At 38.8% G+C, this 13,224-nt stretch overlaps 1 protein-coding gene across 1 annotated transcript in view; it reads right to left on the bottom strand.

The window, feature by feature from the left end:
- MAGI3 (membrane associated guanylate kinase, WW and PDZ domain containing 3) overlaps positions 1 to 13,224 on the bottom strand; it is a 188,847-nt gene that overhangs the window by 173,042 nt on the left and 2,581 nt on the right. The window contains exon 3 of the mRNA XM_011368991.2: positions 12,981 to 13,224. Coding sequence (XP_011367293.1) covers positions 12,981 to 13,224 — 244 coding nt within the window. The remainder of the gene's footprint in view (positions 1 to 12,980) is intronic.

Raw genomic sequence — 13,224 nt, forward strand, 5'->3', positions numbered from 1 at the left:
ATAATTATGTTAATACAGTGTTTTGTTTAATCATATTTTTATGCAACTTAATTTTTTTTAAATGTCTGTGTTGGACAACTGACTTGTAAAATTCTTGAAATTTAACCAGTCTCATGAAAGAGTAGAGCCAACTGCAGTGCATCAAACAAGCTCCAACTCCTAATTGGAAAACCTTTCCTTTTTGTCTTAGTTCAGATCCCCAGGAGAGATTCTTCTGGCCCCATTCATCTTTTTAAGCCACAGAAATCATGGGCTGCTGACCAGCCTAAGAACTGGTTACTTTGGCAGAGGTGCCCGCTCTGCACTGGATGCCTGTGGTTCGCAAGGGAGGTCGAGATCAAGTGATAGAAAACATAGACGTCTCAGCAGCCGAGACGGCAGGTAGGACAGACACGAACCAACCTAGTACAAAAGGTCACTACAGATGTTAATCCATTGGCCACGATCACGCCAACTACGGCTCATTTCAAAAAGAGAAGCTCACAGAAATGACAATGAGTCATCAAGAAAGGGCGGTATCGTATTGAAAATATTATATTTAAGAAGATAAATGTGTGTGAAAGGGACAGCTGACACTCAGCATCCACGTCCTTATTGTATGCCTTCCTGGAATGCCACGGTTGGGAAACTAAAAACTGTTATTTTCGAGATTCCTTTACAGCTAGTCTTCAGGATGCAAATTTGATTCCACGATTAAGATGCAGGACACAAAATGTGGAAGGCAGATGTGAAGCGGTGCTCCCTCAGCCTGGAGCTTTTAGGTGCTTTCAGCCAGCGAGGACAGTCATGGACATGTCAGCGTCTAGTCTCCAGCTGTGAGGGTGTTGAGGGACAGCGGCAGAAGCAATGCCAGATTCAGCAGCCCAGTGTCTAGTCACTGGTTCACAGGCATCGAGAGGTTGCAGCAGCAGCCAGATGTGACGTGTCACACTTGAAGCAGTCACACTGGCATCAACGATGACTGGTGGTCTTCTCGATCACAGCTACAGTGGCATCTTCTTGACGTGGTTTCAGGGGCGACCTCCTGATTGCCACTTTCCTGGCTGTGGCAGAGGTGGCAGCTGCCGTGGCAAGTTGTTTCGCGGTGTCCTTGGAAGTCATTCTTAGAGGCCTGGCCCAGAGCCCCACCCGCCAAGGCCTTGCAAAGATTTCCTAAGCAGCTGATTCCCTACATTATATCTTTTTTTTTTTTTTTGCACTGAACCTTGACTGATACTGCAAAGGACTATACGGTAGGTCAACTGTGGAAAGATTTTCCTCATATCTACACTTAACACTGTTCTTTCACAGACATACAAAGGGCCCAAGCAAGATGTCACCATTTCCATAGTTTTACCTAACGAATATACAATCTCCCCAGAACTGCCACCTCCATCTTTCTCCAGTTTTGCCTCACACAGGTGAGTCCCTTCTCCTCTGGTCTGGCCAGCTCTCTGTGGCCTGAGACATCCATGTGTCCAGTACCCAGCGGGAGCCATTACTGCAGCCAGACAAACTCAAGGACCCTGAGCCAAAAGTGCCCTTGACAGTTCATCTACCACATCCCTGAGCAGGACCTAGCCCTAAAACTCACCTTCCCCTTCGCATCCTCCAGTCAGTTGGGAGGGGAGGAGTAGAGCCGGCTCTACACTTACAGTGTCACCCCACAGAGAGGGGTCAGGACGGCAAGAGCATCTCTATATGGCGGCACTCATTCAGAAGGATTTTACTGAAAGCACTGTGAAGAATATTTCTGATTGAAAAATTATTTTTTCAAAAGCTAAAACAACAAGAACATTCAGCTGTTGCACCAGCTAACAATTTTCTAACTATTTAATCTTAACTGTAAGCTACAGCATTATGGAGGGCTAAAAATGCCCTGACAACCTGTGGCACATGCTTAAAATTCTTCCCTGTGCTCCAACCTGTAGGTTTCCATGGCCTCTAATGACACACGTGAACGCTGACGGCCTCAAAAACTGAGTCAACGCATTCTACTTAACTCAAAAAGAAGGCAGATTCCATGAAGAGACAGATATGTTTAATCGATTTTTTTCACTAGTTGCCTACAGAAATTCTTATGCCAGAAACCAAAACAATAAAAGGAACCCGAGTGCCAGGCCCCGCTCTGCCAGCTTCACACTAGGACTCCTCAGCAGACCTACGTGCCGTGACTAAGGCTCAATTTATTTATCTGTAGACTAAAGCGCATTTGGTTGGACTATTATGGTTCCTTCCAGTTTAGTGACTGACTTTAAGGCCAAATAAAAAAACATAACAGCACAAACACTTAAAGAATAAGAGATGCCAACACTCCACAGCTGCTTTAACTGCCTCTTCAAAAGAACCACCTTACTGTGCAGCCTTTGAAGCCTGGAAGGAATGAGACCTACTTGACGACAAGGACATGCTCTTCTACCCAGCTGCGTTAAATTTTATTTACGCAAAGGGTATTCTGAAAAGAGTCTACATACTTGTAAAAAAATTCTTTATTCCAACATACAGTTATCCCTACACTCATCAGAACGTTTTTCTAGGCTACCTGTCCCAAGATGAGTGTGCTAATAAACGCCTTCCTGGTGAGTGAATTACAGAGCAAGTGAACAGGAAACACAAGAATGACAGATTTCTAGTATCAAATATACAATTTTCACAAGTATATTTAACCTAAAAGTATCTGAGCTCTTACATGTAACTGCTGAAAATATTTTCTTTCAAAGGTAGCAAGAATTAATGCTAACTTTGATTAGTAATTCTTCGGAATAACAACTTCATCATTCAGTTGGGCTGTACAGATTAAACTGCACTGCCACCAACTTTATTTAGAAATAGAATCAAGCAATGAAGCTTTCAAGTACTTGCCCAGTGTTTTACTGCATTTAACACCCACTCAAACAATTCAAGACTGTGGGGCGTTTTCTTTTAACAGAGAAACAACGAGTAAGACAGATCTGTCAGACAGATGAAATACTATTCTATCTGAAAATTGAAGGACGAGGACTCAAAATTATTTCAGTTCATAGTTGTCCCCATGAGTCCAGGTGACCTTCAGCATATTAATCTTTCCAAATCTCAGTTTTCTCATGCATAAAAGGGAGGTGACAACACCTGACTTGTGGAGAATAACGAGGCGCAAGTTTCTTTAGAGGAGTGCATATATGCTAACATATACATCTTTAAAACCCAAATAAGATAGCTACATAACGCTCTGACACATGGTTATTGCTCAGTAAATGGCAGCTAGTATTATCATGACAAGTCCCCAAGACGGAATATTCTTATTAGACTTAAAGCAAGTTGTCAACTTACAGTTGCCACTAAAGGGAGTGTGATATGTCATTTCACTCATCAACATTACGATGTGAGATAGCTCTAGTTAGCAAATTCTATTCAAAGGGAATTAAATTTTTCATTAGCACGTACGTTCCAACTTAAATCAAACACTGTAATTAGTGAATAGTATCCTTAACTAAAATTAATAATATTTTGACAAAGTGTTCTCCCAAAAGCTAAAGAAGTGTGTTAATATAGTTCTGTGAGCAAAGGTAAAGAAGACTCTATTATTTTAACAGATTCCATGGCTTAGCCGATACATAAAATTAATATTGGAGAACTCTAGTCATCACAAGATTTTACAGTAGAAGAGGTGATTTTCCAGATATGGTCTGAAGAAGTCCCAAGTGAGACATAAACTAATCTAAAGATACAAAGCCCCTTCTGTGACTCTTACTGACAAATCACACCCAACTCCATGGATGTTCATTTTTATGCACAGTAAGTGTATTTACCAATCACCTCTAAACATTTCGCACTTGCTAAAGGTCCAACTACCAGACAGAACCTGGCAAAACTGCTGAACTGCTGTGCTCATCATCAACTGAAAGCCGAGATCACAATTCTTGTGTTCAAGGCACCGAAGTTAATGACATCAACACACTACCTAGAGCATAAAAATCGTGTGGAAAGGTATTTCAGCCCTCCACCTCTACTCCAAGTAGCTCTGGAGGCAGGAGGAAAACTTCACAGAGGTGGACACAGTTCATCCTGCAATGTTTGCCAGGTAACATTTTGGGTGATTAAACAGTTACCGCATTTTACACAGTGTGTCAGAGAGTCAGTGAAATAGTTCCTCCTACTTCTAGAGATCGTGGTTAAAAGGTATTATTAGGGAGCCCTTAGAAATAATAATGCAGTTTCAATTTATGTTTTAAAAGATCATTGTTTTATGAACCACACCTTTATCCAGTCATCCATCAGAGGACACCGTGGCTGTTTCCATGTCTCAGCCACTGTGAATAATGCTAAACGAACATCGAGACACATATATCTTTACAAATGTTTTCAATTTGGGAGGTAGATACCCAGAAGAGATTACTTGGTCATATGGCAATTCCATTCTTAATTTTTTGAGGAACCTCCATACTGTTTTCCATGGTGGCTGTACCAGTTTACATTCCCACCAGCAGTGTATGAGGGCTCCTTTGCCCCCGTAACCTCTCCAACACTTGTTATCACTTGTCTGTAATAGCCATTCTGTAACAAGTGTGAGGTGGTATCTCATTATGGTTTCGATTTCCGTTTCCAGTGGAATATTACTCAGCCGTAGGATGAGATACTGCCATTTGTGACCATATGAAAGGATCTAAGCGAAATTAGAAGAAGTCAAGAACCCCATGATTTTACTCAGATGTGGGATATAAAACTGAAAGCAACAAACGAGCAAAAACTCATAGACACAGACAACAGTTTAGTGGCTACCAAAAGGAAAGAGTGAGGATAGAAAAGGGTAAAGGACATAAATATGGTGAGGGAAGATCTGACTTTGAGCGGTGAACACAAAATGCAACATACAGATGATGTATTATAGAATTCTACACTTGAAACCTATGTAATTTTATTAACCAATGTCACCCCCAATAAATTTAATAACAAATTACATATAACATAAAAAGATCATTGTTCTAAAAGCAAAACATTCTGAACAGCAATTAGTTTTAGGATTTCATTTCCAAAATGGTACAATATTAAGTTTAAAAAACTACGTTAACTAGACTAATAATCATTTTCTCAAAGCCAGAGATGATTAAATGATCCTTCGAAGTATTCTACCTACTTAAGAACAAGCAAAATTGATTTAGAGAATCTGATTTGATGTTTTTTAAAAAAAAAAAAAAAAGAAAACTGAAGAGAAACTACAAGCAATACTTTGAAATTGTGCACGCCAAGGTATTAACATCCCAATTTTTTAAAGGTAAAAGTAGTTTTTAGATTTAAAAAAACAAAACATTATAATATTTTAGTAAAATCAGTGCCTCATTGTGGTCTACAGCCAGCTGTTTTAAAAAATATGATCATTTTGTGCCAACTGTGTACTGTTGTTGGCTTCAAAGTCAGAGATTAAAAGTCGTAGAAGAGGCCATTCCTTATAGTATTGTCTCCCCAGCATCTCACCTTTTGAGCTCCTACCCCTCCCTTATCTCCTGCGGTCCTGGTACAGTTATTAATCATTGTGCTTTGTATACCCAGCTGCAAGCGTACACATGTGACCAGGCCTGACCAGTCATGGCACCCCATTGCCCTCTTTCCACAAGGGGTCCAACAGATGGGCACAGGGCCAGTGAAAGTCCCTGCATGAGATTTGTCATTGGAGTCCAGAAAAAAAAAAGATGAGAAGCTTTAAGGGCTCTGTATGACTTGGAGATTCAAAGTCACCTTTGCTGCTACACTGAAAGCCAATCCGAAAAGGAAGACAACCCGGAGGAAAAGAGAGTCCGGTGAATTGAGATCACGAATCCAGCTGTCCCTGTCCTATGCCTGGATTTTCACGTATGTGAGCCAGGAAGTTTCTTCGTAGCCTAAATTAACCTTATAAAGGTCAATCGATAAGAGTTTCTGTCACTTGCTACAGAATCCTAACAAATACATGAACTGGCATGTAAATTAGGAATTGTTTTCCCTTCCTGCTGAGATTTAAGCTACACGTCACAAGATGCCTGTTGCAAACTGGATAACCGTACGCAAAGAGTGATATATCACCAGGGCTACTACATTAAAGTGGATTTTTAAAAAGTTATTTTAGCAAATGGGGGGGATCGTTTTATGAACATTATAGATGTCTAACTAATGTACTGTATACTTGAAACTAATTGAAATAAATTTATTTTTAAAAGTTATTTTATTAGAGGAAAAAACAAAGTCGATTTAGTTTAATTCTATTCGAGTTCAAAAATAAAGCACTTATTAATAATACTTCTTTTCCTCTCTCAGAGTATTTTCATGTCATCAAACTACTTCTGTTAAACAGCATCATGTATAGGAAAATTCCATTTTTCAGTCACATGGAATTCCCAGTCAGAACAAAAATGAGATAAAAGGTAGCCTCTCACGAACTTCTCTGAAGCAAGAAAAATAATGTGTTTAAAATTCTCTGCAAAACAAAAAAGCAAAGAGCCTAAGATGCCCATGTTTTAATTAAGTAGATCAGTTACTGTTCACATTGCATACCCAAAAAGGGAAGCCTCTAAATAAATCATAATTATTAAATATGAAGCAAAAATTTCTCTCCATTTCCCATTCCATAATTTTTTAGAACCCTAAACTACAAATAAATCACAGTAGAAAAGTTTAACCCTGTATATTTCTTATGGAGTCTCTAAAGCATAACTCTGGCATAAGTATGAATAAAACAAAGTATCTGACGATCTATGAGCACAGTCTCTCCTTTCTCAGGGATTTAGATATGTCACAAGTCAAATTATGGTCTTCAAGATGCAGTCCATGCTCCCCTAGCCACACAGGAAATTGGGAGGGGATGGTGATAAATACTTCAGGGAACCACTACGATGCTGTATCGGGATAAAAGTATGGGGTTAGGGAGACATAATGGTGCTACTTTTCTCTAGAAGTCAAAGAAAAAGAAAGCAGGGCTAAGGTGGAAACATATTTTCAGCCCTCTTTTTACAAACAGTTTTTTTCCCATAAAATTGGCTAGATTTCCAAAGCGAGCCAAGAAAGCCTATCAACCATAAGGCATAGTACTAATAGTTCATCTATGTTATAAGCAAAAATACTCATAGTTTTACACTATGAGTTCGATAATGTTGAAGGTAGAAATAGCATTAATCGCCTTACCAATGTGATTTATGGAAGAAAAACATTTCAAGTTGCAACTATAAAAGATGTAGAGATCATTTATAATGGACCTACCTATGCATTTAAACAATATGATTTTCCCTCTATTTTCCAACTATTCTATAACGTGGGTTTTACGCTTTTATAAAATACAAAATAAAGTTTTATACATAGACAAAACCACTGAGATGGGCTATACTATACAGACCGTTCTGTATTGCACATTCTTGCCCCATGTTTTTCTCCTGATTTTACGTACTACCGAGCAGATCCAAATTCCACTCAGCCAAAATGTCTTCATCTTTCAAAGCTCAGATGAGTTCAAAATTCTTCACAAGTCCCTCCCCAACCAGCCCCGTCAGAAAATAAGGGCAGGTGGCAAGGACATAAAACACAATGACACCTGTCTTCCATGTACATACTTAACTTCTACAAATTCACTACGCATACCCAGTTGAGGATCATTTCTTAGAAGTAAAAGATAGTTTTTTTTTGGTTGCGTGGTTTTTTTTTTTTGTTTTTTGGGTTTTTTTGGTAAAACTGATCTCTTTGATGCAAACTATTTCATCTGGTGTTCAAGCAAAATATAGCAACAGATTCTGATATGGGTGGAAAAGTGGCATGTAGGACTCATCCTGAAAATGGTACAATACAAACGCAATGTATAAAATGCACTGCAAAATAAAATTGTACTGGAAAATACACTGTAAATAAAACAGAAATACAATGTATTTTAAGGGCAATTTAAGGGATTTTCAAAAGACAATTTTGTTTATATGTGACTTCCCTCTTTCTGAAAGGACTTAACCAAGTCCTCTGGAAGATGCAAAACCACACCATTAGAACAGTGTGACAGGCAACTAGTTAGTCTAGCTTCCACCAAAATTCATACTAAAACTTGCCTAAAGAGTTTAAGAACTTGGAGAAAACTGAAGAAAGACAAAACCCTTACCACCGGTATTCCTTACCAATGAATCATTAAGCACCCACTTAAGTGTGAGCTTCTTGAAGACAGAGACTACTTTGGCTCATTTTTCTATTTTGTATTTTTTATATCGCCGGCGCTACCTCACATGGTGGGTGTGCCACTGAAGGACTGAATGTGTGTCAGTAATAGAACTTTTTATTTTCTCTTCATAAAGCAAAATAAGCACCTTTCTTTTTTTTTTTTTTTTTTTGGAAAACGTTCTGAATAATATTTGTTCAAGGAAAAAGGAGAGCAAGGAACTTGCCTCTCTTCCTCCACAAACAAGTCTCTCACAGCAGACTTTGAGCTACTGAGATGCTGACCCTGAGGAACGCTTTTAAATCCAGGCCATTCATTCTCTCCCCCAAAATATACCAGTGCCATATGTGTGAAGAAATTCTTTCTCGAAATTTTAAAAGAGAAACAAAATAATTAGTTAATCAAAGTAGACACAGTTCTAGTCTTCAGTACCAAAATTTATCCTTTGTCGAATCACAGCCAAAAACTGACTTGGAAATGGGCAGAGTTTGAAATTGGTAGATAATATTGAAGTGCTTCATAAACATGACATTATCCTTCAACACACTTCCAAAACACTAAGTAAGCGCCCACAAAATTTACAAAGCACTCAGAGGTTACAGGGTAAAGACATTATATGAAAACTACCCACCTGAGAAGATTATGCAGACTTCATGAGTCAGATACTTGAACACATGTAGGAGATTTGTTTTACCATCAATTTACATAAATTAGAGATGGTGGGGGAGGAGGAGAACACTGAAATGTATCTTTCCTAACAAGAGGTTTTATAAAATACACCTCAGGATCACAGAGGAAAACAATATATATTTCCCAAAGAACACAAAGTTATGTTCCAAGAAAATCAGTTTTAGCATTAAACTGAATAAAATAAAAATGACCTGAAAATTGAGAGGGCCAAATGTGAAGTGTTTGTTCTGCCACTATGGTATGAGCCCATTAAGTACTCATGAGAATTGCAGGCGTCAACGAACAGAGAGTCCAGGACTTGAACCTTGAGTTATTAAAGACCAACTTTAGAATGAAAAAAAAAAAAAAAAAAATGCTACCAAAATTTGAGAAAGCAGAAAAGTTTCAAATTTAAGGTTTACCAGAGTTCAGTGCTATATTTCCTAACAAGGGCTGCCTCACCCAATCTCCAGTTTCTACTGCTTAAAAAAGGGTAATAAGAATTTTTTGTATTGTAAACTTAGGAAGCTAACAATTAAGTCTAATTTCTCTTACCCTTGCCATCTTCAAATATTACTGCCATCTAAACAAAACTCACCACGAGTCCCAAATTACCCACTAAACAAACAAAAGGCTAACTAAAAGGTCCAAAAGGTAAGAAAAGGGGTAGAGTTACTCTATTGGCATAACATAAACATCCTTACTTAAAGCTTCTAGTAACCCTTCACCAGTAGGAAATGAATTTCTAAGAATATGCATTTTAACAAAATTCCCTCATAAATCAGATGTCTAAAAGAGTGAGTGGTGACAACTTTTACCTACGTTTAATTAACACAAAATAAGATCTGTTCCAAATTAGCTTTTCTTTAAACAAACCCTAGCCTTGTTCCTCATGATTTTTATCTCCAGATACAGCACCAGACCTGGGGTAGTTGAACCCAATGTGAGCGTGACAATGAGTTCATGGATTTACTGTATCAATACTTAATCTCGAGTAAAATCCACATAATCTACAATCACTAAAATGTGTGTTTAAAAGGGTATGAAGAAGTAAATAATCCATAAAACTGCATACTCGCAGTTTGAAAAATTTTAGAACGAAATTAACTACTTCAATTATTCATGAGAATCAAAATTGTTTAAAAATAAACTCTGAAGTAAAATCAAAGAAATTAATCCTGGTCACGGGATTATATCATAAAACAATTTCACCAAAGGTCCAAAGTTCAATTTCCTTAACTGCTAGCAAAATACAAAGTTCAAGAGAAAACTTTTCTCTTCGCAGAAAAATAAACGGCCTTGTAATTAAGAAACAGGTAACTGGTTGGATGAAGCCTAGGTAGCACTAAAGAAGTACTGACTGCTAAGTACTACATAATACAAAATGAGAATAAGAATTCAATAAGAAATGCACTAATTCAGGAACAGCCTCAGATTAGGAACTATATTTTAAAGTTACTTTCAAATCTCCACTAAAAACAATAACAAAAGAAAAAAAATAATAAAACCTCGAATCAAAGCTAAAAACAATGACTGCCAGAAAGAACTTGGTTAAGTTGTCTGGGTGATGGTGCTGGCTCTGGCTGGGCTCCCCTGGCATCTACCAGAACCACTGCTGCAGCAGCCTTACCCCAAACCCGGCTCATCCTTCCACCATCGACTCTGTCAGAAGACAGTATGAGATCCCTCCCCACTAATGTTACATCTGACAGAAATGGTTAAATTTACTCTTGCACTGTCCTAGTTTCTAATTAATGTGTTATGAATATAGTTTAATAAAGAGTTACTAATCAAGACGAGAGTGCTAAGGACGCTTTACAATACCTTGTTAAATTGAAAAATCTATTTCTCTTACAAAGTTTAGATAAAAAGGGGAAAACCCAATGTGCAGGGCAAATTCCTTTCGAAATACTCTTAACTCTGTATTTTCATACTTTTCTAAGTGAATCCCAACACTATAGAATCTTTGTCTTCTTTAAGTGTGGTTTTTAATCACACTCAAAGTTCTATGAATACCCTCTTCAAGTCCTTAATTTCTAATATTTAAAGTCATGTGCCTAACCTGCAAAAATATCGCTATTTTTTTTAAAAAATGTTGTTTAAGTAAAGCCATTTAACATAATGCCTAACATGAGGCTATCCAAACATAAGAATATTACTTTTTAAGAAATTAAAATTGTTTCGTTACAACTTGCTTAGAAACAGGAATATTAATCTCAGATGGCATCCTTTAGAAATTACTGAAGCAGAGTGTATCTATAAAAAATAGGTGTAGTATTTTTATTATTAATGATTACAAAATGTCCTATTCCCATTAATATAAATTATTCCCTTTCTTTTAGCTAAACTTTTAAAATAGGACAGAATATCCACGGTTGTCTAAGGAGTAATAGTTTATTACTATAAAAATGTCAACTGCATTCTAGGGCATATGATGTTTACTCAACACGATATTAGTAAATACACTCTAAATTTGAACTCTTTCCTTAAATTTGGTATAAACGTTGAGAAAAGGTATAACATGCAGACCAGACTATTAAAGATACATCTCCCCAGTCTTCTATCAACTTCCTCCACAATCAACTTCTAAACTATTTTTGAAAATACGTATATTGCATCTATGCCCCAACTAATCAAAACAGAACACAAAGCAGTGATGCAGATGTTTTCATTATTCCCTGACTCATGAAATTTGAACTAAATGGCACCTAGACCAGTAAGTGCTGTATATATTGTATTCTACATATTACAGACAATGCCTGACTGGCTGAATTACAGCCCCAAAGCCTTTCCTCTCCCCTTCACATATGGCTCTAAAACTTTGAGTTAAGGATTTCTGAATTCACAAAACTATACAGAAAAAGATGTTTAAAGTCTGCCGAAGTTTTTTTTTTTTAATTAACAAAAAGAAAACCTCACGTAAACCCATAAGCTTAAAATGAATATTACAGAACAGACTATATGAAGAAAATCTTAAGATTGCAGGAATATTTGAGTGTGTGTGTACACTCACAATATATACACACAGGGATACTGCACCATAAACTATCAGTTCCCATTAAGCCCAAGGCGTATTAAAGAGTATTAAAGCACTGTTGAGGAAAAAAAAAAAAAAAAGTGGAGATAACAGGTTAAATTTTTCTCCAGAATTTTCCAGCATTTTGTGGTAAAGAGATGGAATGATTTTTCTAGCCCAAATGACAATTATGCAACCCATTATACTTTGATGCACTATATGTTCAGTAGAGCACATTCAGCAAAAATAAAAAATAGCTTGATTTCTAATAACGTTGTAGTCATAATTCTCTCCTACAAACATCTCAGAAAACAGAACCACATTCTACCAATGCCGAAACCGACCAACACTGTTGTAGATTACAAATACGTAAGGTTTATTACATACTACTGGATTTCACTGTTCAGTCTGATCAATGCTTTAAACTAGCAAGAATGCCATAAGTATTAACGTGCTTTGCAGATTTTACTAGCATCCAGGAAGCCAGGGCAACAGAGAGGCCCTTTTCACCCACTTCAACAAAATTCTCTAAAATGAAAGATTTACAAAAAGCGAAGCGCCTAGGTCTTCCTTCGAAACCCAGACTATTCAACAGCTCCCTACAGGAACACACCACTCGGCCACGTATCACATATTGTATACGCCATCGGTGCCCAGACACCTGAACCACCTGGGCTGGCAGAGTTAGGCTGGCAGCTCCGAGGTGTTGCTAGTCAAGAAACATTGAAGCAGCTAAGCGCTCCCAGGGACACTAGGTGGTAACCTTGGCACCAAGTGCCTCAGTAGTAAAGACCTCTTTCCCTGTTAGAATGCGGAAGACTGTTCCAAAGACAATGCTACAATCGTGAAGTCCTTTTCCACAAAGGAGAGCAAAAAAGGGCTGGTTTTCTCTCGAGTCAAAAACTCTGCGGTGGGAGACAGAGCTACAAATTTAGGCAAGCCAGATGCTGGTCGTGATTCTCTGACAGCTCGCAGAGTAACCTGCCAAGCCCGAACTCAGTTTTTCCAACGGCGAAATGGGAAACACCACTGCCACCCCTCCCCCTCCCCAGGGAGTCCGGCACACCCTGGAGGTCTAAGATTAACCCCACGACTGGCAGTGGGGAGGGGCCGCGGCTCCCAGGATGCCCAGCCGGACCTCCCCGCAATCCCCGCGACAGAAAGGCAGGGCTGGTGTACCTGGCTTCACAGTCTTGAGACGGATAGGCTCGCGGAAGTGGCGGATGACAGCTAAGGTGTCCCGGTTGGTGAGCCCGCTGACAGGCGTCCCGTTCACCTCCAGCAGCACATCCCCGGGGCTGGGCGCTTTGCCCGAGACGATGCAGCAGGTGCCCCCGCCGGGCTCCTCGCGGAGTCGCCCCAGGTAGGGGAACTCGCCGCGCTCGGCGCCGCCTCGAATCTCAGCGCCCACGTCGCCCGGGGG

This window comes from Pteropus vampyrus, unplaced genomic scaffold (assembly GCF_000151845.1).
Source record: "Pteropus vampyrus isolate Shadow unplaced genomic scaffold, Pvam_2.0 Scaffold6, whole genome shotgun sequence".
Taxonomy (NCBI): Eukaryota; Metazoa; Chordata; class Mammalia; order Chiroptera; family Pteropodidae; genus Pteropus; species Pteropus vampyrus.